Here is a 25456-nt window from a genome sequence, read left to right as displayed (position 1 = left end):
GGAGCATGCAGCATAGACAGATCGATAGGCCGATCTTTGTCCGGTTCTCTCTCTGCGTGGCGATCGATCTTTTTCGATGCGCGTTTAGGCGTTTAGGCAGAATCCCTGTCAATATGTATTTCGTAACTACTAATATAATGCCTCTCTCATGGAAGTCTTGGTCCTTGTTGGCGAAAAACTCTAGTAATCGATCTTCACTTCTCCAGATCCCAATTTCTTATCACTCAGGAAGTTTTCAGGCAATGTGAGTAAAAGGTGGTGATCGTTTGGTGTCAGGTCCGGACTATATGATGGCAAACTCCCAGAGTTTCTGGCGAGTCACTGCAGACGAGCGTGGTCTTATGTTCTCTCAATGGAATATAACAGCTCTTCTGTTGGCCGTTTCCAGTCAATCGCTAACTTCAAACGGTGCAGTTATTGACACTAGAGATCTGATTTAGGTTTTGGTCACACGGAAGTAACTCATAATAAACGACTCCTTTCAAGTTCCACCAAATGCGCAGTGCAAAAATGGTCGATTTTATTTCGTTTAGCGAAGTCATCGAAGATGAAAATTGATTCCATCATGCTTTTTGAGTACTAATTTATGTAGCACCCAAACATCGAGCTTCTTTTTGAACTATTTTAGCTTCTTCCTATCTCTTTAAATGTATCGACATTTTCGATGACGGGCCTACGAGGTGTATCTTTTACATCACAAACGGCTGAAGGGAATCGACGAAACCAAAATAGCGCGTTTGCAGTTGTTACACAATTTCAACTGCCATTGGCTTGCATTTTTGCTTTTATCAAAGAAAAACTGTAAAATGTACTGAATTTCGATATCAATCACTACCAAGTCTACCGAGAAAAAAATGGATTCCTTTTCATCAACCTGATGTTTCACATTCTCATGAATGAGTTAATCAATAGGCTTTTTACTAAAAATGCCCCTTCGAAAATACATCATGTCCGACGAAAGCCGGAAACATTGCTGAAAAACTCACAGCTGTTGGTGTGATAAATTATTTCGTAACAAAGCGAACCAAAGCCCCATAAAAAGCTGAATCCAATCAGCGATATGACAATCGACGCAGTTTGACGAGTTTTCCATCCAAATTATGTTCATTTCTCCCAAAACGAGTGCAGTAAACGAAAAGGGAGAGCGATCTAAATCAATAAAAACAAATGATCCGCACCGGCGACGCGTCTAAAAAGCTAATCGAAAACACCGGCCACTTCCCTTCATTGGATATGCTTTCGAAATGAGTTCATAAAAAAAGCATAAACCTTCCTCTATTAATTGATCCATTTCTTCCGTTTTATTGTGAGCCGAATGTCGGGTTGGGTTTGCATTAATTTAGCGGGTTTTTTTCTTCTTCAACCTGCGCCTGATGTTTTTGCTTTCTTCATTGCCTCTGATCACGCCTCCAGAGTTATACAACTGTTTTGGCAATTCGGAACGATCATTTTTATATAAAGCCCGTGTCGATTATGAGAAACAAATCATACATTCCCCGTTGACGTTATGCACGAATTTGCATTATCGTTGCTAATGCCTCCTAAAAGGTAATGTGAATGTTGCTCGATGGCTCGTTATTCTACAGACCAAATGGCGATGCCTAAACACTGCACACGACCCAGCCGCCCTGTGGGTGAAAGTGTTTCGCCGTCACACTTAACAAACGACGTGCGCTGGGGGTCATATCAAGAAATCGTGAGTTGTCTGGATCGAAAAATGCGATCCGAAATCGGACGCCAGCAAAAGAAAAGTCGCTCCAATGTTTACATGATCATGATTGGCGATAGTAGTGGCTGGATCTTCGATTAAGGGGGGCCTCTGTAGGAAATGGTAAACAAATCCGAAAATAGATTGAGCGCCCGACCCGCAGACTGGTTGGTTAACAAGTTTTAGGATGACCAGTGCAGTGCGCCTCGAAGAAACAGATTCGACGATTTTTTGTCGATTAAATTAAGAATAATCGAGACATCGTTGGACACAAGTGGGATTACCCAACTCTCGGTGGGGCAAAACTTCGGCCCCACTTTCACTCGTAACATAACTCATCCACCAAACAACATAGGGCGGATTGGATCTAAAATTAGGTGGCAGGCGCAATTTGGAACAGCCCAATGCCCATCGGGGACCGAACGGTCATGGTGGCGTACTCAGCCAAGTACAGTTGGTTCAATTTCCGTTAAACAAACCATCATTATGTGAAACGGACGCCGTTTCGGGAAGGCCTCGCCGACTTGCATACGGTACGTACGGTTGTTGTCGGCCCACCACCGCCATGCATTTCACCTCGCGGCGCTGCAAGTGGCGTGCGCCCGGACCGGAAAATTCGAATGGCTTTTCATGAATAATAAATCTTCCTTTGATTGCGCGCTCCTCCTTGCGCGGTGTGCTATGTTCCTGTCTGTCAATGGCCAGCAGCCAGCCGTGCGGGCCCCGGAGGTTTAACCCCACTCTCCGTTCGTGGACTGGTAACGAGCCTGAACCGAAGAGTGCCTGGTGCCCGGGCCAGGTATGAATGTCCATTGCATAATCTCCGCCCCAAAGCGCCGCTCTGATCTACAATGATCCCAAACACTTGCGGCCCGGGGGAACCCTGGTACACGTGGCTGTCATCGAGATCCCTTCCGCGAGGCTGCGGGCCGCATCGTCGCAGACCAGAAAATCAATGGCTGCTTCCACAGTCCGAAACCGAATTCAAACGGATTGGAGCACTGGACACGGGGCCGAAGCCGAGGAGATCGAGAGAAAGCCTTTGTCCGTCAATCCGGGACGGGGACCAGTGTTTCGTCGGTACGGTTTCCGACGTGACACCTAACGGTGGCATTCACTTGGCGGCATTCTTTTGAGCGCTGGCTGACCAGAGCAACATCCCTCCTGCGGCAAAAGCTAAGTTGGAGGAGCATGATTTTCCTCGATCGTTTTATTTACTTTTCCGCGGAAAAGGGGCGGAAAACGTTGCTCGATCACTCTGGCACTACATGGATCCGTGGCGAACAAGTCATCAATCGCGCAGTAGCGACTTTAAAACGAGTTCAACGTAGGGCCAGTGACAAGATTTTGCAGTGTGATTAAAATGGGCTGAATGGGCTGAAAAGCCTCGGACCTAACACCATAGATGGCGCTAGTCTTATTGCATTCATTGCTTTTTCAGTTATTACTAACCTTCAAAGGAAATAATAAGTTCGTGCGTTATTGTGCTAAGAGTGGCACTAGTTTTGTTATTTTCGAAAGAATTGATTAACAACAATTTTTTCGTTTTAATTTTACAGCGCTTCGTAATGAGTAAAAATACATTTCAAACGAAGCAATGGCTTGAAAAATGTTATAAGCATTTCGCTTTATCAGAAACAACAGTAAAATCGTAAACATGAAAAAATCCCCACAAACATAAAAAAATCCACAAAACGAGTTGAATCATCGAAAAGTGCGCGAATCGGCTGATTAGCTCATTGTAAAGATATTAAAAGAACGTGACTTTGTACTGCATAACCATTTGACTATGAGAAAGTTCTGTTCAAAGTGGAGACCGCCGTTCTCACCGTTGTCCAAACACAAGAACGTGATGATGATTTTGAGCATCGTTTGGCCATGTTTAAACGTAACAAACAGGAGTTTTTGCGTCGATATGTGACAATGGATGAAACATGGATCCATCACTTCTCTCTGAAATCCAAACGATCATCATCCGAGTGAAGAGCAACTGTTGACCCTCGTCCAAAACCCCCGAAAGCATTACAATCGATTGAAAAGTTTAAGTTCTCATTATTTTAAGATGTGCGTGGTATAATATTCATCGAATATCTTGAGAAAGGCAATACCATTAACATTCAATAATATATAGCGAAGACCAACGAATCGTTTCGCAAGTTAATCGAATCAATTGACCGAGTTTCGACTTGCTGCCACATTCACCTTATTCGCCAGATTTGGCTTTCAGCAACTATTGGATGTTCGCAGACCTCCAAACAATGCTCATCAATGAGATACTCAACAAATGCTCAAACAATGAGTAACCAATTTCGTCAGAATGAAGCGGTTATCGCTGAAACTGAAGCCTATTTTGAGGTAAAAGTGAAATCGTTCGACAAAACATTTTCGTTCAATATAATTTTTTGTTCAACATTTTCTCCTTTAGGCCCGGTACTTTTCAGCCCATGTGCCGATCTGGTGACAAAAAAAGTTTGCCGTCCAGTAGCCGCGCAGCTAGTTGCCAGCTGCGGGAACCGTAGTCGCAACCGGACGGACGGATGGCAGACGGCAATACTAGTTACTAGCTGCCTAGTGGCGATCGACTAGCCGATAAGACACTTCTGCCTCCCACCCAAGTGATTGACGTCTGAGTGCAGTGCTCTCGATCCAACACAGTTATGCTGAGCTGTTACGTTCGTGATCGTGTGTCCCGCAGACACAGTATACATATCTCCCCCGTTGCATAGCTGGGGCCAGGTTCGATTTCTCTTTCACTTGCTCCCCATCACTTTTTCCCATGCCAATTTAGGCCGGAGACATCCCAATCGAAAGGTGCAATGACCACACGCGGCGGGGCTTCATGAAGCTGCTGAGAGGCGATCCACGGGCTACGCTACACAAAACGATGGCGAGTGATGGCGTTTAGACAGAGAGAGAGAGAGAGAGAGAGGGACACTAGTTTCGCCCGGCGTGACCCAGGATCGCGACGGTGAGGTGGTTGTCAGGAACACAGCTAATGATTGTATGTAATTAATTCGGCGATTATCACTGCAGACGAGCCCACACGCTTGTAATTAACTGACTATTCACGCCAGGCCAGGACTGGAGAAATTCGATCGAGAGAAACTCCAACCCCAGGAACAACAATGCGCAGGCCACCGACTAGGGGGCCGGAATATTGTCGCCTGCTCGCCAACGTTCACAACATTAGCCACCAACATATTATCCCGGCGGAAGCGTCTCACTGATTATTCGCCATGTGGCAGAAGTGTCGCCTTCAAGCTCGAATGCTGCGCACTCCGTGCTTACGCAAAGTTTATTATGCAAATCGAGTAACACGAGGCCGAGGCGTTCCTGGCACGAGCCCCGAGAGTGCAGCGATATGGTCCGAGAGCGAGGAACGAAAGCAAAATCGGCCCCTCGATGGAGGATGGAAATACATAAAATAAACAGTCTGTAAGGCAAGGTCTTTGGCTAGAGGCGTTAGAGACTGGGGTGCAGCTGGGCCGCCCAGCAATGGGCGAAGAGAACTGGTCTTTGCTCGGGAGCCGGAGCCGGAAATCGTGGGTGAACCCCGCCCGCCTTCCTGCCCCGGCTGGCGGCGGCACACGATCTGCGCAATATCTTGGCTGTTGCTGATCGCACTCGAAAAGTTCGAAGGGGGCTGACTGTGCTGCGTTTGAAGTGAAATGTAAATCGAGACCACTCGAGAACGTGTAGTGGAAGAGCTTTTCTTGTCGCTCGCCTTGAACCGGTTACGAAACACAGCGCCGAGAGGAGACCGTGTCTCGTAGGAACATCTTTGTTCCGGGGAAAAACACTTAAACATGCCACAGCCGCTGCGCTTTCATCCATTCCATTCGGTTGAGGTACAAATCCTTGCGCATAAGCGCTAAGGAGCTATGGCAATGGACAGTGGTGTCACCAACCAAAAAGAGCAAAAGAGCACACTTTCTCATTGCTATTCATTTTAAATAATTTCCTGGCGCTTACTGTTTTGGTAGAGCCTCTTGGGTGTTTGTAGACATTATTTGTACAATGTTTCAATTTCCACAACAATTTGTTCTTTAAGTTCTACTTCATTGCTGAGGGAGTTCAATGTCAAAACTTCGTCGATTCTGCCCAAACTGTATATCGTTCTTTTAAGATGATGAATTTTATGTTTATCTAATGTAAGAGTTAAATTTGAACGACATGAAACAAACTATGTTTGATGTTTGATACTTGAAATTTGGTTTTTCCACGTCTTAACCTTGAAAAATTTATTTAAACTAAACGGTGATGAACTTCAAATGATCATAAACATAAGTTCAAATTATAACAATTAGCAGCAAAATTAGCAAATAGTGCAAAAATATTTGACGACCTCGAGACAGTAATCGGAAAAATTATCAAAGTTTTATGAAAATGAAACGTGTTTATCGCATTGAAGCTGGTGGGCGGAATAAATCAACACCAAAAGGCACTGATAAACGTATCAGTACCTTCGGCTTACGTGACGCCACGTAGTGACCTCATCTCAATCACGCATTCTCTACTATCCACCAACAAAACTTCAATCAGAAGGAAAAGAAGTCCCTTCTGTTCATATCGTATCCTACGTAGACCACATGATACTGGCCTTGTTTTAAAAACGTCCCGGACTTATGTAAGACAATTTAAAGAAAAAAAAGTTTTCCGATAATCGCCATACTTTGAAACCTCCAATATTCTGGGCACAGGTTCTCTTTGTACTGATAAATTGTAATTGTCGTAAGAGTAAACTACAGTTATGGGGAGTTGCCTTTTCTCATATAAACGAGGGTTAATCAACACTAAGAAGTATTCATCAAAGGCATTACCATCTATAGATATGCATATATCCACGTAGCTGACAAGTTAGATAACTTCCCTACACGATTCAATCCGTCACGCGTCAAAAGTGTCAACACGAGTCAAAAGCTTATCAAAACTTGATGGAAGAAAAATTATTATTGCAGGAAAAGGTCAGGAAGATAAATGACCATTTGTAATAGGATAATCCAGGATAATCAAAACCATATTAGCAACAATGATTCTTGAGGAGTATAGAAAGGTGCCTTGGAAGTTTTTGACTGATTGTTGATTGACTAAAATTAATTTCTTAACCCAAACTATAAATATACTAATCCAAGTGACCATTACATGATTAGGCCGCATTTTTTTGCGTGCTAGTCACCTCCTAGAGAGCGGTACTTTTTTCCTTGTGAATTCGCCCTCATTGGATGACTAAATCAATTGAACAACATAATTTTCTTCCGGAACCCAGCGACGGAACAGCGAAGTGAACAAAAAACGAAACGGAACCTGCTTCAAAGGAAGTAAGCGCGTGGTGCGTTTCTCACGCATCATCATCATCATCGTCAGGGGCTGCGCAACGTCGAACAACTTATCACGCTTCCAGCTGATAAACACATAATAAATCGCGTTGTTGCAACACTTGTGCCAACATTAAACACACAACGGGGGACCGCCCATCCGTCGCCGTCATGTACCGGGGCCCCGGCTGGCTGTTGTTTGCAGAGTGCTTTTTAAAATGAAGCGATCGCGACCATCAACTAAAAACATCCGTTCGACGCGTTTTTCTGGGCTGTTGCAATCCGCTTCACATCGGACGTATCGGCTTACCACCGATAGACGGAAGCGACGTAGAATGCGTCGCATTTCCGTTTAATAGAAGGCCGTGATGAGGGGGGTATTCATATAACTCTTCCTTTGCTGATCCTTTTGGGACGATGAGAGGTTCGGCGGACGGTTTATGCAAGAGAGCATCGCACTGCTCGCGGACATGGAATTAATGATTCGTTCGGTCCGCACAATTCACGCAGCATCAAACGCAGCATCGGCACATAAATAGCGTGTCGGTCGAAATAAAACCATCACCCTCGGCCATCTCGTCCCCAGCAATACACAAATCAGGCACGGCGCGGGCGCTCAGAAACACGACGGTGACACGAGATTGTGAAACCACCCAACACGCGAGGTTGCCCTCTTCGTGACCGGCACACAGCCACGAAACAGAAACACAAATAGACCTTCCGCCTGATGCCACGACACGGCGCACAGCAGATGGTCGTAGCCGAGGCCGCCACCGCGAGGAATGAATGAGGAATGCGATTTTCGCCACTGTTTGTCAACGGTTTTTCGTGGCGTGGTGCAGCATGACCCCCCACCGAGGGGAGCCTAATGATTGGTCAGGCCTAACCTTCCAAGGAAATTGGTGGTAATTATTTCATTAAAACTCCACACGTTTGTCAATCTTCGACGCAACAACTGGGCCGCTCCAGTCGCTGCAGAAGCGAAGAAATGCGTACAGACGGAGACGGGCACCAGAATTCTGTTTACCATGAGTCCTAAATCTAAGAATGTTTAATTGTTTGCATAAATAATTGGCCCCATCGCGTAACCATATCATAACGCGCCTGGGAAGAAAGGAGCAACCAAGTGTCGGGGGGCCAAGACAAGCGGCCGACAACAAAACAAACGAGAGATGACATTCATGGACAATTCATCAGTCGGTCGACTTTCTCAGCATTATGCTACGCCGCTGCTCCCCGCGCGGACAATTACTGGACCATTTACAAGACTGACGAAAACACACGCTCCGGGGGGAGTTTTGCATTGGCCACAACCAGGCGAAGGGCCCCTCTCAAGAAGGTGTGTTTGTTTCTGCTGCTGACATTATCTAACTCTGGAGAGCGTCGTCGTGGCCGGCTTCGGCGCCACAGGCGTGACACTTCCGTGCCCGTGGCTCACCCGCTGTGTCATCTGTTACACTAACCTAATGCCTCGATTAAAAGGCTCCCGGTTGAGAGACAAACTTTTCCGAGGAAAAGTTTCTTAAAAAGTTAAAAAGTTACACAATCCCAGATTCCCCCTTTCGGCGTGATCTATCACACTGACTGGCGAGTGACGCGGTGTCTCTCTCTCTCTCTCTCTCTGTTTCACCGAAGTGTAAGGGTTCAGGTGATCAAAACTGATCCCTTGCGGGTTTTGTGAATGCCGTCTGCTGAGGCGCTTGGGTTACACCATTCGCTGGGTAAGATTTCCGCAACGTGGCCCAGCACGTAACACCGATCGCGGTAACATGCAAGTTGGTCCAGCTGACGGCTAATAGGGCCACACCCCAATTGTCTCTTAATCGTTGTTGCTGAAAAATGTCAAAATTTGACGAGAGAGCAGGGCAAGTCTGACATCGAGCTCAGGGCGGATAAAAAGCGATCGCGATCCGAAGGGCCGGAAAACTGTACCCGGAAAAGAAATGGTATAAATTCCACGAACTAAGTCCCTTTGCCTTTTTTGTTCTGGATGTTGATTAAACAAGAAAAAAGGATTACTTTGTAGGACTCTGTCAGAGTATAAAGCATTGTTTTAAACCCAAAATACCTTTAAAAATAACAGCCAAAATATGCTGCAAGCCCTTATAAATTGCTTAACCTCACGGCCCGGTCCGTTCTTCTAAAATTAAAAAAAAAATCCTCACACAGGAAAGCATTTCTCATCTGTTCTTTTCCCTGCACGGCTCCGGACAGCACACTGACAGCTTCAAAGCCCAAAACAAATAATGGTCTAGAAAATCCTGGAAGAATTGTTAAAATTCTGCACACGCAGAGGTCACAAAGAAAGCGGGACTTACGCTAGTCACTCGGCTTCAAATTGTTTCTGCCGCCCATAGCATAAAATTATATAAATTTTCATAACATTATTTGGCACACAATCAAAGCCCCACCGAATTCGAATTATCGTTTGCCCAACACCTTTTTTCAGATGCAACATTATCCCATCTGCCGGCAGCTGCTATCGCAAATGGCGCCCGGAATGGCGCACAAGCGGACTAAGCTTGGGTAAACCTTTCGTGGGATTAAAAACGCCTTTCGGGGCGCGTTAAAACAAATTTGCTTACCATTAAAAAGATTGACTCTAAACACCTAGGATGGCAGCAGGATGACCTTGGTAATTAAAACACAGTGCGCGCCGCCATTAGCGAATCTAATGAAACCCCCCGAGTACCGTTTCGGGTGTGATCTGACCTGAATCGACACCGATTTCCCAACTTTCCACTCCAAAGGCACCACTCGTCTCCTCACTCGTCCTCACTCGCCCATCGTCAGCGGCCCAAAATCTCTCTCCCCGAGTTTTCGGGCGGGGATGGAATGCGCTTTTCGGCCAACGACCACAACAACACCGCGGAAATATAGTTTAATTTTGTAGGAACGATTTTCCATTTTACACCTCAATTAGTGGCAATGCGCGCATGAGCGATTCGTGTCAGGCGGACAGCGCCAGTGAAGCGCAGCACGATCGATCGATCGATCGATCGTTTATTCGGTCAGCCCAACAATCAAACCCCTGGGGAGGGTTATAGGTGCATCACACGCGCCCTACTCGCGCCGTAACCCCCACGAGGTGCCGGCTTGGAAAATGCGCAAATCAATCAACGGCCGCCGACAGGAAGTCCGCCGCCGTCCGATCGAGTCCACACAGTGCCGAGATTTGAATTTCAATTCCACAACGGAACGGACGCAAGTTACGCAAACCGCAAGCACAACAATTGGCCAGCTACGCGATCCGCTTCCTTTATGCTCGATTTGGCCGAAGCGACTCACAATGGACCCACCGCCCGCCGTTTCGCATCCTGACTACACACTTCACACTCAAGGCTGCTCACGCCGCGTCAGGGAATCATATAAAAAAGGGCCCAATTGTTGGGGCCGCGTAATGATAGATTTCCTTTCGCAGGGTTCGGTCGGAAAAAACGGAGCGTTCGTTACTGTCTTAAGGCACGAACCTTGACATAGGAGCAGCAGTGTTTTTGTGGTTCGCGTCGTGCAACACAAAAGGAGGAGCAATGAACTTGAAATCTTGAGGCAGAAAAAGCAGCCAACGTATAAGAGATGAAAGTCACGATATAGACCCCCTCGAAGCGGTGGCCCAGGACCAGAACCGCCTCGGTAGAGCTTCGCTGGTGGCTGTGGCTCAGCAGCAACACAGCGCGACTGCTAATTGAGCTCAATTAATGGAAGTGAGGCCAATTGAGACGTGTGCGTGCTGCTCGAAGGGAAGTTTCTCCAAGTGTTGTTTTCCTCCCAAAACGGTACCGTTTGTAGAACTCGTGGCGGGCCGGCCGGAAGAACGGTAGAGTTCTGCGCTACATGATGAGGTAACCGGTTTTGAATCAGAGCAGAAACTCCGATCCACCGATGAAGACCTACAGGAAAGGATACAGCGCCCCACGATTTGCCGCATCACGATACCGGGCCGGCTTCGGGCTGGCTTCTTATCAAACAGCAACAGCGTGGTACATTTCACTGGCCACGGGCCGCGAAAAAAAAAACGGTGTAACGATTAGCGATGCGATTGTTTTACCGCATGTTTTACACCCTTAGTTGGGCTGCGGTCTAGTTGCGCCCGCGTTACAGCGGCAGGAAAACCGTACCATTTCGTGGCTCCGCGTCAAGGAAATGGGTCAGTCAACGGCACGGAAATTACCTTCGCTACTCAGCGGCGCTCCCGCGTCCCGCAAAAGGTAGGCGATCGCCCACCAAACCAGTGTATTTCCCGAGAGCACTCCCTTTCGTGGTCCGCGGTGCTACACCTTTTTCACGCACATTTGGGTTATTTAAATTCCCGGTGGTTTGCACAATTTCGGGAAGCAAATATACTGGGCTGGGCGATGTGTTCCGACGACGGGGTGCTCCATTTTCTCACGAAACGGCCTACGAAAGCTTCTGGCTCCTGTTGCGCAATCCGGGCTAGGATGACCACTCTCCACTCTGTACAAATCTGCGCCAAGAATTGCATAATCCGCCGGCAGTATCTTGCATAATGGCGGCCGCTTCGGGTTGGTGATCCGAAGAACAATGTCTTTCTATTGCCGCCAGTCAGCCAGCAGCGGGGAAGACAATCCCGTGATTTAGTGGCACATTGACAGAAGCGGAGCCCACCTCCCAGCCCCGTCACATATTCACGAACGGACGCAGTGGGTTCAACAACTTTACGCGCGCCCCACAGGAATCGGAGTCAAGAATCTCGCCCACCGAAAGGCCTCTCCAAATCTGGCGCACTTTCCATTCTCCCCGGGCGCGGGGGCATGCTGCGGAACGGAACGAAAACTCCGAAAGTGTCCCGGGCCCGCTCCGACCAGAACCAATCCATCAGTCAGTGTGTCTTGTGTGTGTCTCTCGGGCCGATTCTTCTTTATTTAGAGAGGCCCCTCGGTTTGGGCGTGAAACGACGTGAAGCATAAGCTAATCGTAAATTACACGTAATTCACCAGCGCCCAGCCACACAAGGAAGACAGCACACATATACGGGGTCTTTATATGATAATTTTACGTTACGCGCCAAGAACGCGGCCGGAGAGGTTTGGTCTCGGTCTGGCGGCTCTGGCTCTGGCGGTTGAAGAACCTTGCGCAGAACCTGTGCGGATGAAACCGACTGCGACTAACTCCAAACGTTCAAAACGTGCTCTCAGCAACAGCAACGGAACAGGAAGTAGCTACGTGGCTATTGGAAGCCCCAGATGCATACGGACGTCGACAGCAACACGCAATCCCAATCGCAAATTTTGCATTCAAGATCTTGACTTCCCGTATCGACTCGCCGACCGATCGCCGATCACCGGACATAATGATCTGTTACTGGCTCTCTGTCTAGACTAGCGCTTTAACAATTTATCCTCACTTCTTGACTATAATACGTCCTTTGAAGTTTTTTTATTTCATGTCTTCTTAGGAACTGTTTCATCCATGTTACTGTTTAATTCTTGAATTTGTGTACGTTACGTATGGTTTGTAAACAGATGGATGTCAATTTGGTCGTTCTAATTAAGCCTTTTTGATAACATTACCTTGTTTTGACATCAAGCAAATGACTTCATGTCGAAAAGAAATAAATTTGGTTTGCGACTTATCTTTGAAGAGATTAGATCATGTCCACTTTTGTGCACGAAGATAACGATTTAAGGGGATCATTGCTTTTCTGCTACCTGCTGAAGAAAACTGCTGCATAATCGCATCAAATGCTTGTTGAAGCTTGTTTTTGAAAGATCGCAGTGCTTTGAGTGATTTAATAAAATTAACATGGATGAATTACAAGAACTTTCGGACGAAAGTGATACGCAAAACGTAACAACAATTCGCGAATCAGCTCAATGTGTCCCGATATGCCATATCACTACGTGTGAAGGATCACTGGGAAAGATCTAGTAGATTGGAAAGTGAACTGAATCAAAGACAGTAGAAAATCCGAAAACTCCAATGAGAAATTCTGCACGCCGCCTGCAAAAGGAAGTAATTTCTCCATCAGATCGTGATTGGGGATTGAAAGTGCCTTTATTTTGAGAATCCTAAAAAATCCGGGAAAACCATCAACTTCGATTTTTAAACCAGATCGATTGGGCAAAAAGTCAATACTGTGTGTCTGGTGGGGTGGGATCATAAAGGTGTGGTGTACCACGAGCTTCAAAAATTTGGTGAACTTCAATTCCTACGAGGAATTAGAAAGTTGGATGACTTTGTTGGTTTCCTTTCGGTGTGGCAGCCACGATTTACCAGCAGAAGAAAGAAATGTGTAGTTATCGAAGGCACATATTTTGAATTAAATAGAGTTTCTCATTTCAATGCAATAAACATTTGATTTTGATGTGAAAAAAAATATCCGATATCATAGGTCTAGACATCTGTTAAATAAACCACGGTTGCCACAGACACTCTGATAAGAACAATCCGTACTCGACACACTCATCATTGTCGATGGGCGCCAAAAACGGAAGACGAGCGTACTGATTGTGTATTAGTGTCCACGCCGCACATGACGCAAGCTAGCGCTGAAATTAGCACCACGAACACGAACCCATCGTCACCGCGTTGTTCGCAGCGAAATAGAGCCAAAACCGCCAGCGATTATGGCGACAACGGACAATCATCCTGTGGTGGGTGATATCCATTTCCTTGCCGCTTCGTGCGGGAGACTCTTCGCACAGCGCAGAGTCTGATAACAACATGCGCGTCCCATCGGTACGTCTGGTTCCTAGACACCGACCTTGATCAGTGCGCAGTGCGTCTAATACGCTAGCTGCCTGAGTAATGCTGGGAGGAACTGATAAGATTAGAGAATTGGTCACCCCTTTCAAATTGGTTGGAACCGTTTTCGGCACCCCACCAGGGGGGGGCTTTGTGACATCGCTCCGTGAGGCACTCCCTCGCCATCCGGATACGCCGCACCGTGTTCCGGATCCGGTCGATCCGCTTCATTTCGCGGTCCATTCACCCTTCTCTTTGTAGCCAGCAGCGCAGTTTTACACGCTCGATCGACGATCGTGATCTTCACAGTGCAGTGTATGTGGGGTACTTGTTTTTGTATTATTGTTGCCTAGAACTCCCCGTACGCCAGAAAGGCAATCATGCGCGACCGGTAGCCATGCCATCATCGGTCATGCGCCACAGCACGGGCCCCATAGACAGCCAAAAGCGCGAAATGAAGCTATATGGGAAACAATCTCGCGATCTTCGCGATCGTCGGCCAGGCACTGACTGTATGCTGTTACCCACCCTGTACTCCCCGTATAACCGTAAAGAGTTCCCGTTCCTCCAACGAGTGTGCTGTTATCAAGTCAATCAAGTCTATGTGTTATGTCTGGGTAATTCTAAGAGACCCAGCATCGAATTGTGAACTTAGCACAAACCATAATCGTAGCGTTTTCTGCACAACCTCGCCGGGTGGCACGCCACGGCACTGCTCTCTGTTGATTCGTCGTGCCGGTTCTGGGGCTCCTGTGTGAGCGGAACCTCGGCCGGTAAGTAACTCGGGCAAGGCCACACGATCAACGCGGTTCTACTGCGCGGCGGTGGCTCCGACTTTTCTCAAGGTGGAGTTGCTGGAAATTTCAAACTCCACACTAATTAGGGCCAAGCGCGCCAGCGCCCTTCTCGCCGGCGTTTTCCATTGTTTCGATGGTCCGATCGCTAGCGATGACGCCTGCAAACTCGAAACGGGTTTATGGAAACATTAGAATCAATCCACAATGGGTCCGCCTCGCACGGCGGTCGTTTGATTTATTGCCCGAGCCTCTTTTAGTCGACAAATGATAAAAGAGTACTTCCTTCTCCGTACACCGGTCTCCGTGGTGGTGGACACTTCAAATGCGGCCCAATATAATCGGGGCGGCGACTTGGGTGACGTCGAATTTCTCACGGATTTTAACGACTTTCCATTTTCCAACTCTCGCGGCGCAGGGCCACCACTTAAAGCCGGCGCCCTTCTTCGTGCGCCCAGGGTTTCCACAGGCGTGTGATTCTAGCAATAGGTTAATGGTGTGGTGCCAGCAGCAGCATACAGAAAGCGATATTCTTGAACGTGTCATCTTGAAGTGCACTCTTTCCGCGTTGCATCGGAACGAATCGGCGGGGTCACGGATTTCCCATTACTCACACAAAGAGTCGCGCATTCTATTTTCTGCCCACCGCCGACGTCGTGAAGACACGGAGTGAATGATCACTCACCGTGGCATATTCGTGTTTGGCTGGAGGGAAATCGTCTTCGTGTTCTGGCCGCGAACTAGCCATCATCCATTGTTCGCCCTGCTTCGCCCAAGTTATGCATACTTATTTGGGAAGCGACCGGACCGGAAACCGGGTGACCGGGTGTGCTATGGAATAAATCTCAACTACCCGAACGGTGTCAGAAGCAGCGAGAACCTCGACCTTATCATCATCGCCACATCGCCCCGTTGTTGTGGAGGACACGGCCGCGAGCATCATGTCTGGGCGCCAGTCAGCTGCAAACTTCCATGAACTTCCATGTCGATCGCTCATAAACTGCGTGGCGATTTCGAGGACGCATTAACTTCGATACTTCCCACACTGCCAACTGACCGGGCGGCTTTCGTGCGACATGACACGTTTATGTTGCTGTAATCGTTGCTGGACATGACTGCGCAGTGGTGTCGCCATTTTTTTTATTATCGCTTTCTTATCGCTCACAAAACCAAACGCACATACGGACAGACGAGAAATACGCACACACTCGGTGGCACTGAACACACTCTACAATGATTGACGATGAAAGTAATTCGAAAGGAAAGTAAATCACACACTATGCAAACACAAGGGGGGCGCGTGCACACTTCAAAAAGATAACCTCAGTGCAGGAGAATTAGGACTAGCGTTTCGGCGGGGAGCAGGTGGTGAAAAGAAAAGTACTGTAATTGTAGTACCGAAACCGAATGCACCATCTCTCTCACACTCTCGCATCGTTTAAAGCCAACGGAACACAAATGGCCACAGCATCAAAGGTTAGTGTTGGCGGTTGGAGGCGCGAAATGGAAGAAACAAAGCCCCCACGTCGAAAATGTTTTAATAACTCCCATACACTCCCGCGGCGTACCGAAATAATTGTGGTAAATAATGCACACACGCGAACGCGATCGCGGCCGCGGAATATGCTCTCAGAGCCTCAGAGCGCGATCACGAAATGCTTTTCCTTCGCGATCACTGGAAACGCGCAGCACCTCACACGGCGAAACAAAAAAATACACCACCGTCTTGCCGTGCAAAATAAAGTAAAACCCAGAAAAGAAATGCAACAAAAATAAAGACCAACAAAAGAGGCGCACGGCGAACGCACAACACACGAACCGAACCGGTTGACGATCAAAACAATAGTCGGGCGGGCGCGGCCCAGAAACAGCAGCAGCAACAGCGCCAAGTTCGGATGAACCAAGTTCATTTTAACATCGCCACGATCCCAGTTACGATGAAGAGGTTCACTTACTAGCCGCGAATAACATCGCCACGATCCCCTCCAGTTGAAGCTACGATTTCTCCTCCACGAAACGGGCGTTTGAAAGGGTTGGTTCTCTCTCTCTTTCTCTCTGAATCTCTGATACTCATTTTCGGTTCATTTGGTTCATTTCTCGCTCTCTCCGGTCAGTTGGCTTCGCTCAGGTTCGTTAAAAAAGCATTAGCCAATTTCTAAAAGGGGCAAAAACCGCACAATTATTTTGATAAGGACAAAAATAGTTCTTGGAATTTCGCTAACGTACCTTGCCCAAGCCAAACGGGTGTTGGAATGGTCTTACTGTCGATTGAGCAACGGCAAAGCAATAGAATGCCTGTGCCAAAATATTAGCCGTTTAGCCGATAGGCACAAAATACGTTTGATCTTCGATTGTTGTACTCGAACGGGACACGAACAGAGCCGTCCTATGATCACTGACCTTTCGGACACTAATTTGTAATCAAAACACAGTCTGTGAACATCCTAATATTTGGACAATTAGAAGAATTCTTACGATGGCCTTGGCAACCTGAATTTGAATATTTTCGTTTGTTGGCATTCGTTCTGATCCCGCCATCTGATGCCAAGTAGTTTACACTGTTTGTTTGTCTTGTTGGGCCCACTGGCAAATCAATTTACACAACCATCACAGTACAGGTAATTCGTATTACATACCCGCTGGTGATGTCCAACAAAAACCTCAAACATCACCTATCGCGCCACAAGGCCTCTAAGCTCGCCTCTCTAGTGCCAATATTTATCTTCTACGATGGGCAACAAAGCACGTCTTACACCTATAGTGTATTCACGGCGGCAGCATCATCCAACCAATCCAACGATGGTTTCGAAACACCGCTGAAAACAGCTGCTAGGTTAAAATTAGCTGCCATTCGCCATTGGTTGACAGTGGGGTCTTGACAAGAAATAGTGTTAGCCTGCATACGATTAGCTGCAAAACGAGGGGGCCTGCAGTAGCGTGGGATTTTCGTTTAACATTCAGGCGGCGACTACTATTGCTCAAAAGAATGTTTCCAACAACTTGAGCCTTTGAGAGTTGGCGCAATCCTTCAGTTTCGGATTTAGTCCAACGACCGTACCAACTTCTCTCGCTGGATCGCGCGGGCTGGATACGTTTGTGCATCAGCAGCTCAATTTACACCGCATCGCGCGCTTCCTCTTTATTGGAAGCATGATAAATTTATTTATCATTTCCGTCGCAGCGGAATGTCTGACGAGATGATTCAGAAACGTCACGTCATAGCCATGCACCGGCCAGTGAATTGTTTATTTAATAGTGTTATATTCCTTCCACTGTACCGTTTTCGCATTGGTCGAATTGTGAAGGGTACGAGATGTTGAAAACCGACACCAACTATAACCATAAACATGTGTCGCGAAACAACATGTGTGGACACTTAACAAGGTCGGCAACCTTAAGATATTAGGGTTCGTGGCGATACATTTTGAGCATAACTATTATAACGGGTTTAACCAGCTAAATGAATGCCAAATCGAGATCGTTCTCTAATTAGTCACACATGTTGGCCGTTCATATTCCAAAAGACTTGTGATTCATCAGTTTAAGGACAACCAACCCGCAAGCAACTATTCCGCCGTCCAATTCCGTCCATTTTGCCAGCAGGGTTAAAGATCAAAAACACAATCTGCAATCAATTTGGAACGCGCAACGAACATGTTCTTACGGCGTCTGTCCCTCTGGCGAGAGCACAACTAAATTAATACCACCATTTAACGCGGATGATCTCACGGACGTTGTTGTGCGTTGGTGTCTTCGGAACGAACCGAGAATTGAAGTACCATTTTGCTCTCACACACGCACCAAACTAAGACAATTGAATCATGACGCACGCTCCCATTCTACGTGTATGTTTTCTGAGACTTCATCTGGGCCTCCCGACTTCAAGCATAGCCGCCCAGTTTCGCAGATATATCACCAAGTGACCCACTATTTAAATTGAGCAGCACAGTACATTTGGGACGTGCAGGAACAGTAAATATTCCAAAGCGTTTGCAACACGAAGATGTCGCAAATCTTTTCCCACTGGGGTTTTACGATTGTTATTCAATCACTAATTCATTTTATGGACTGATTTTTTTTACAAACTTTTATGGATGGTGTTCGTTTAGTAATATTCTTGCATTGCATTGCAAGACCCTTGATTCAGCAATACAACGAAGTTACTTTCATCATCGCTTCATTTAGTTCGTCAAGCATTGTGTGCGTAACAATGTATTGACATCTGTCCAAATACTCATCACACGCAAAGGCACGCAAAAAACGCCATTTTTTTATCAACCTGCCAGCCAAATGTTTGCTCCCCGAAACGAGTATTCCGTTCAACGGTTCTGCTATTTCGGAATGTGCTTACCATCACGCCGATTCGAAATAAGACATCTTTGCGAAACGTGCTTATTTCTGTGTCGGGTCAAATGAACCGACAAAACGTTGACCATTTTTTATTTTCGGTCCGCTGGTGGCACATTTCGACCACTTACGCATTCAACTTTTTCGCAAATAGTACGGTGATAAGAATTAATCGCCCCGCTAATCAGATGTTTTGCCAAACAGCTGCAATAAAACATCTTGAAACTATTCCACTTCTTCTGCAACATTGTCCTGCAGCCAGGCCAGGCGCGTTCCAGATGGTCAACAATTATTCATCTTGCGCGCTGGAGATTCTGAGCAGAAAATATCGTGCGAAAGAGCGATGGCCAACGGTTTGCGGTTGCCCTGACAAGCTGGGTCGAGCCTATAGCTCATCGGCTCAATTAAATTAGGCGTTAAGGGGAATTAATTTGGCCTCCGCGCATTTTAGACCACCACGATTTCCCCCGGCAGCGACCCGAGGCCGTACCTTATTTAATCTGGAACGTTTTGAAGTGAATCATCGGTATGCCGTGGCGTGCAATGGAGAAATGCTGAGCATTAGAGCTCCGTGGGCGGTCATCGAAATAAAACGGCCATTTGTTTGGAACAGTTCTTGACCGCCAGCATATTCGACCGCGTGAGAAATGAGGATGTGAGGGCGTAAGAATATTCGGCAAGTTGGAGCGCGAAATTATCTGCAGGGTCCGAAGACCTTAACGGTAGAAATAATAATCAGCCGTGATCGGCATATCTGATTCATTTTCTTGCTAATTATAACGTTTGTAAAAAGGCTTGAAGTGGCAATAACAATTATGTTAAGCAGGATATAACCGTTCTAATCGCAATGTGTAATTAGAATAGTTTTAACTTAACGTTACACCCATCAAAAACCACACAGGACCCCTTCACAACTTACTGTCCAGCGTATTGCCGAACTATCTAATTATTTTAATATCAGGTTTTATTTGTTAGAACAAATTCAACTTTGGTTACAAGTTGATGCACTGCCTGGATTCTTACTGGCCATTCTCCTGTTGGAATTGATAAATCGGTGTATTGTAGACGTACGAACGAACCACATTGACATCATAGTGTTAATGGGGAAACCAGATGACGAAGATACTGGCATGCCAATTGGGCCAAACATAGAACGGAACGGAAAAACGATCATCCGAGGATGACGATTATCATTTCCATCTTCTGCGAAAATCATTTCTGTTCGCCGGTGCTTGTCCAAGGCCTAGGCCAGCAAAGTGCTTCCAACGGCAGAACATACGCCAAACTCCGACGAAAATAGCACACTTCTCAGACACCCATTCCGGCTGGCCCGAATTAGTTGAAAACCTCTCGCGGTAGCGTTGCGTGAATGATATCATCGCGGACATTAGCGCCTGTGTGCCCTTAGCACAAGCTGAAAAACGAATGAATGAGATCACCAAACTAGAAATTAGATGCAATAGGTGTTTTTCTCACTTGAACCTTCAACATTGACCCCGAAAGAGGAGTCTCGTCCAAAGGGCACTGCGATGATATTTAAAACGATGTTTTAAACTCCATGAATTTTACACGCCCCGTATCTACACCGAAAGATCTCACTGGGCACGCGTTTATACAATCTTCGTTCATTCGAATCCCATGTTTATTCAGTGAAACCCAGATCTCATCGGTACCGGCCCCACGTATTGACATACCGTATCTGTTGCATCGAGAGCCATTTTCTCTCCCAAGTACATCGCCCAAATCTTAATAGACCATTGTTGCACTGAACCCAATAAACGGCCACAGCCAACAGGCACAATAAAAGAATAAGACCACGGGTTTCCCGCTCTGCTCTTTTCACCTCACACTTCCAAGGTGTCACTATTACGACTGCAAGTAGTTCTTCGTTTTCCACTACACTTTGCCGCTGCCGAAGAGAAATTGGCTGTTTCGAGCCGGACACCGGCTGATACCTCTGCTGTACGAGTATAAACATTTATTTCGAGGTGCACTAAATTCGTAAACCTAATTCCAACTATTCTTCGAACCCTCTGTTCAGTGAGTGTTACTAGGAGATTTATAAGTCAGTAATTAGATTAGCAAGTAGATGATACGGTTCTGTACCATTTGCGATAACTGGTACACCATTTCATTCAAAGGATTGATAGTGATTTAAAAAAGTTTGAGCAATCAAATAAATGAAGCAGAGAAAGTTAACACCTAATAAAATCAAACAACTGACGAAGGGAATTATATTAATCACCCTTCGTAACCCGGTCGCACCGTAACCTACAGTGAATTTCTAGAGCGGTAAACGATTGTGCTTCCTCTGTTTATTACTGTTTTACTATCATAGATTTGAAATTCCAATTAAAAAAGAGGTTGAAATTATGGGTTGCTTGCTGAACTGGCTTGGTATCTCGTTACACTCATAAATTGTCCACACAGCTAGCAAATTATATATTACGAAAGAACCCGTTTAGAAATCACGTTCATTCTTGGGGTCGTCTGAAGTCGTAAAATCGAAACATTGACAGTTGATGGTGCGTTGGTGTGAATCGATTATTCGATTTTATGATAATCAATCGATGAAGCAGACCAGCACCACGCCAACACCACCCTTACGTTTTCAATAGCTTCTGTCGCACCTCTTCGGAGGTTGGCCTGATCTACGTCTAATGGGTTGACCTTCGAAAACAGAAAGCGGTGGACGGAACCTTTCAACGAGATGCAAGAAGGCGGCTTAAACTAAACGGCTACAAGTTGACTTGTTTAAAAGAGTAACGCGATTCGTTTAAATATTATACGGCGATAGAAAATCTTAATTTCTCCACGCGAAACACGCGAAACGGCCATCGAAGCGAGTTGAACTTGGAAGGAAGTTTAAATCCGTTTTCTCACCATCACCATCACCTCGTCTCAATGTCGCAGCATTCACACGGTGGTTATGGGTCATCATTTTGATCACGGCTTCCAGCGCAGAAAATTCAATTTCTTTCGTTATGACAGTCGCTCTCTTGCTCCATCCGTCTTTAGCCCTTTAGTTGTCGGTCAACATGAAATCTGATTCTACTACGCGACGCTCCCCACTGAAGGGCGGAAGGAAAGCGACAAATTTTCCGCATCATTTAATCGATGCGCTACATTGTGAACGCTTTTGTGTCGGCAGCCGACCGAAAGGGGTCGGCAACATTACGCCCCAGTGGTTTGATCGGTTTTGTGTGTTGGGATTTCTCTCTCGCACTTTGGATTCACTGACCATGCGCTCGCATTGCTCAATTGATATCGCTTTCCTCACCAATTTAGTGAGACGGTCATGCGTCAAATCCAGTATGGTCACAGTTAAATTAAAACATAATTTACTAATGTTAGTAATAAATCTTGGCTGCATCAGTAATTTTTCAGTGTTATTTCTTTATGGGGAAAAGTGTTAGAAGAGTGAGCCAGCTCCGAATAAAAGAATAATATGCTCTAAAGCATAAAAATGAAACTGAAACGGTAGACATAAGGTGGGATGGCCACTTCCGATTATATTTCGGTTCCTGGTAAACGCTACGCTTCCTAAACTGACTGATGCACGCTGGATGAACACACATTAAACTACTTCAATCGATACCGACTTCTCTCTTAATATTACTCCACGATCCCACATCGACATTCCACAGGAAACAACTGTTTGCCGTGCTTGTCCACATAAATACCTCACAGTATTTTCACCGGTATGAAGCATAGAGTGTGATATATTTGCAATGATTCATCACTTCTCGACGCATCGCTTTCGCCTCAGAATCAGAAAACAATTTTCCGTGAAAGTGAACCGAACGTACCTTATGGTTGATATCCTGCACATCTTCCAAGCTAACATCGCTGTACATGTCTTCGGCCGTATCACAGTTGGAACTTCTGCCGGACGAGTTGAAACTCGACGATCTATACAGATGACTGAAACAGATGCAGAAAAACAAATCAGCCACCGGGAACGAAACGAAACAACGGCGAGGAACAGTCAGTTCAAATTGAAAGCTCGCAGCATGCCATAACGTGGCGTTGAAACATTCGAAAAGCTCCTCTCACTTTATAGTACGCTTTATAGCCCATAACTATAAACACGCTGCATGAAAAGTTTCTGGAGATCTGTATGAAAAGATCAAGCTTGAAAAGTTGTAACAATTACGGAAAAATTATATTGTGAATTTTACATGCAGATTTCTTCATATCATGCGCTTCAATTCTACAAAAGTAGTGTACGGAGTATCCACTTAGTGATATGTTGACACTGAACAATATTTTTTCAAACAGAACATTTACATTGAAAATGATATGCTTAGTTAGGGATACTAATTATAGAGTGTTTTAGATTTTTTACTATAAATAGAGCTGAATAGTACGGCTACAACTTCTCTTTAATGGCCCGTTTAAATACACGTATTTACTTTTTAAAAAGCAATTAATATTCAATGTGCTATTATCGCATGTGCAGGCAATCGCATATGGAAATGTAAGCGATAAAAAATAAAACGAAGGGAGATAAAAAAAACTGGTGGTCCTCCTTTAAGTTTAGTGTTTTGAGATTTGTCTGTTTCCAAGCCATTTTTTCCTTTGATACCTATGTTTTGGTGTGTATGCGTACGACGAAGAAGGACATAAACGTCAAGGTCAATACTTACTTCGCTAAGGCATTGGATCCTAGCTGCCGTTTGCCAGAACTGCTGAAACGAAAAAAGTAGAACCCACCATCGTGGCCGCATTAATGAAATGAGGTCGGAGACAGTATCGTGTATCTGAGCGACAGGCAACACGGCTTTCTTAGTCAACAGACGCAGGAGGTGCAACAAACGATTTGCTATGTCCTTCACCAACCCACAAGCCAACACATGACACAGTCTACGTATGATAAACCTCTCACACGGCAACTATGAATGGGTACTATTTTAACTCCATCCGAGTCTCCATCCGCGGAATAACCTTCTTCCGTTGACAACCCAGATCTAGCATTCGCAAGAGTGTCACAAACCAATGGGAGATTTTTTTCCTATGCCCGTTCTGTAGAGTCGTTTTTCGTATGATTATTGTTGCGGTTGGCTAGTAAGAAGAATGGTCAACCACAACAATCAACGGAATTGAGTAGTTTGCAATACTGACAGTAACTTGACACAAATTTTCAGCCCCTCGCCCTCGAAACGAGAGGCTCCTCAGCAATGAATCTTAAAGTGTTTAGCATTTGTCGAAGTGACTTTCAAGTAATAAAATCTTAATTTTATCAAATGTTTTCCAAATGGAGACAATGTTAACAGTGCTTCAACAGCTTGTTTTTCAATAATAATGTGCGCGTGTAGCCCTGAAGATTCAGTTACACGATAAGTCTGGCAATCTTGTCCGATACCATCGACCAGCGCAGCATTGTAGCCGTTATGTTCGTTACACGTCTGCAACAACTACCGGCCGCTTCTCATTACGAAACAAACCAGTCATCGATAGATAAAAGGTACCGTTCGGTTCGGTTCGGCTGGCCGCTACACTGGACATATCTGGTCATGCACGTCTTCTGTCGTGTCAGATGTCGTTTCGAAGCACCATCATCTAAGTCTCTTTTAAAGAGCAGGGAAATGGAGAAGCAACTCCCCCGAAATCGCTGTGGTTCAATTGATTTTACTCGATTCGACAGTGCGATTTTTATCAGCCCACCACGAAATTGCCGCTTCCAATCAAAGTGGACTGTGATATTTCGTCATAAACGGCCGCATGCAGGAAAATCCAAATTCCAAGGGCTGTCTACACGCGCGCCACATACGCCAATTTTAACTCCATCAATCGGTAAATTACAGCCAGGGCTGCAACGCCTCGCCGTCGGGTGACCTACGTATGTCGCTGCGCCTAAGCTCCGCGCGCTAAGCCCAATTATAAAAGCCCAACGCTAGGCGGATTAGATAGGGATAGGGCTAGGCCGCGGCACGGGGAACGCGAATGAAACGAAACAATAACACATATGCATAACACACTTTTATACAACCCGCTCACAGCACACCCCCAAACCAATCGCCAAGCGTCCCACCCAGCCACCCCCGGGAACCAAGCAAAAAAGGCAGAGCTACGGATGCGTAACGTCCAGATAGAATTCAACAACACCAGCGCGGGTGTGTGTGTGGGTTAATACAAACTTTCTAGCATTGTTATACACCATCAGTTTATAGAGGTTATCCATGGCGAGTTGCTTTGCTGAGTACTACTGGTTTGATGCCTTCGAGATGCTAACGAACGAAATTCGAATGGATTCGGAAGGAGGAAACTCACTACAAATTATCATTCCACAACACTAAGTAGGCCGGTGGCATAGCATACTACTACAAGGCGATGTAAAAGCCGGCGGAGAGTTGTAATTGCAATCCCTCTCGCCCAGGGAGACACTTTAGCACTTTGGCAGGCGCGTGTTGTCGTTATCAGCTGATCACAAACACTCGCAAACGCACACAGTTACTACACCGACCATGTGACACTAGCACCTAATCCGTGTATTGGTGAGGTCTACCGGTAGATAAAAGTCGCCCCGAAAACAAACAATAGCAGCCAATGCTATAGGCACCACCAATGCAGCATTTGGTCACTCG

The 25456-nt window shown here is 46.0% G+C and overlaps 1 protein-coding gene across 7 annotated transcripts in view; it reads right to left on the bottom strand.

The window, feature by feature from the left end:
- The window catches only part of LOC131216639 (rab11 family-interacting protein 4B), a 34547-nt gene that overhangs the window by 8757 nt on the left and 334 nt on the right, over positions 1–25456 (bottom strand). For 2 of the 7 annotated variants that reach the window (XM_058211186.1, XM_058211188.1), the window contains exons 2-3: positions 23519–23557; positions 22679–22793 (exon numbers count right to left, since the gene is read on the bottom strand). In XM_058211186.1, coding sequence (XP_058067169.1) covers positions 22679–22793; positions 23519–23557 — 154 coding nt within the window. Of the gene's footprint in view, positions 1–15136; positions 15153–16090; positions 16356–22678; positions 22794–23518; positions 23558–25142; positions 25385–25456 lie in introns of those variants that run through there. The other 5 variants (XM_058211182.1, XM_058211185.1, XM_058211187.1 and 2 more) reach the window with 4 other exon arrangements.

This window comes from Anopheles bellator, chromosome 1 (assembly GCF_943735745.2).
Source record: "Anopheles bellator chromosome 1, idAnoBellAS_SP24_06.2, whole genome shotgun sequence".
NCBI lineage: Eukaryota > Metazoa > Arthropoda > Insecta > Diptera > Culicidae > Anopheles > Anopheles bellator.
Note: the sequence above shows the minus strand (reverse complement) of the source record. Positions and strands in the feature narration are given on the sequence as shown.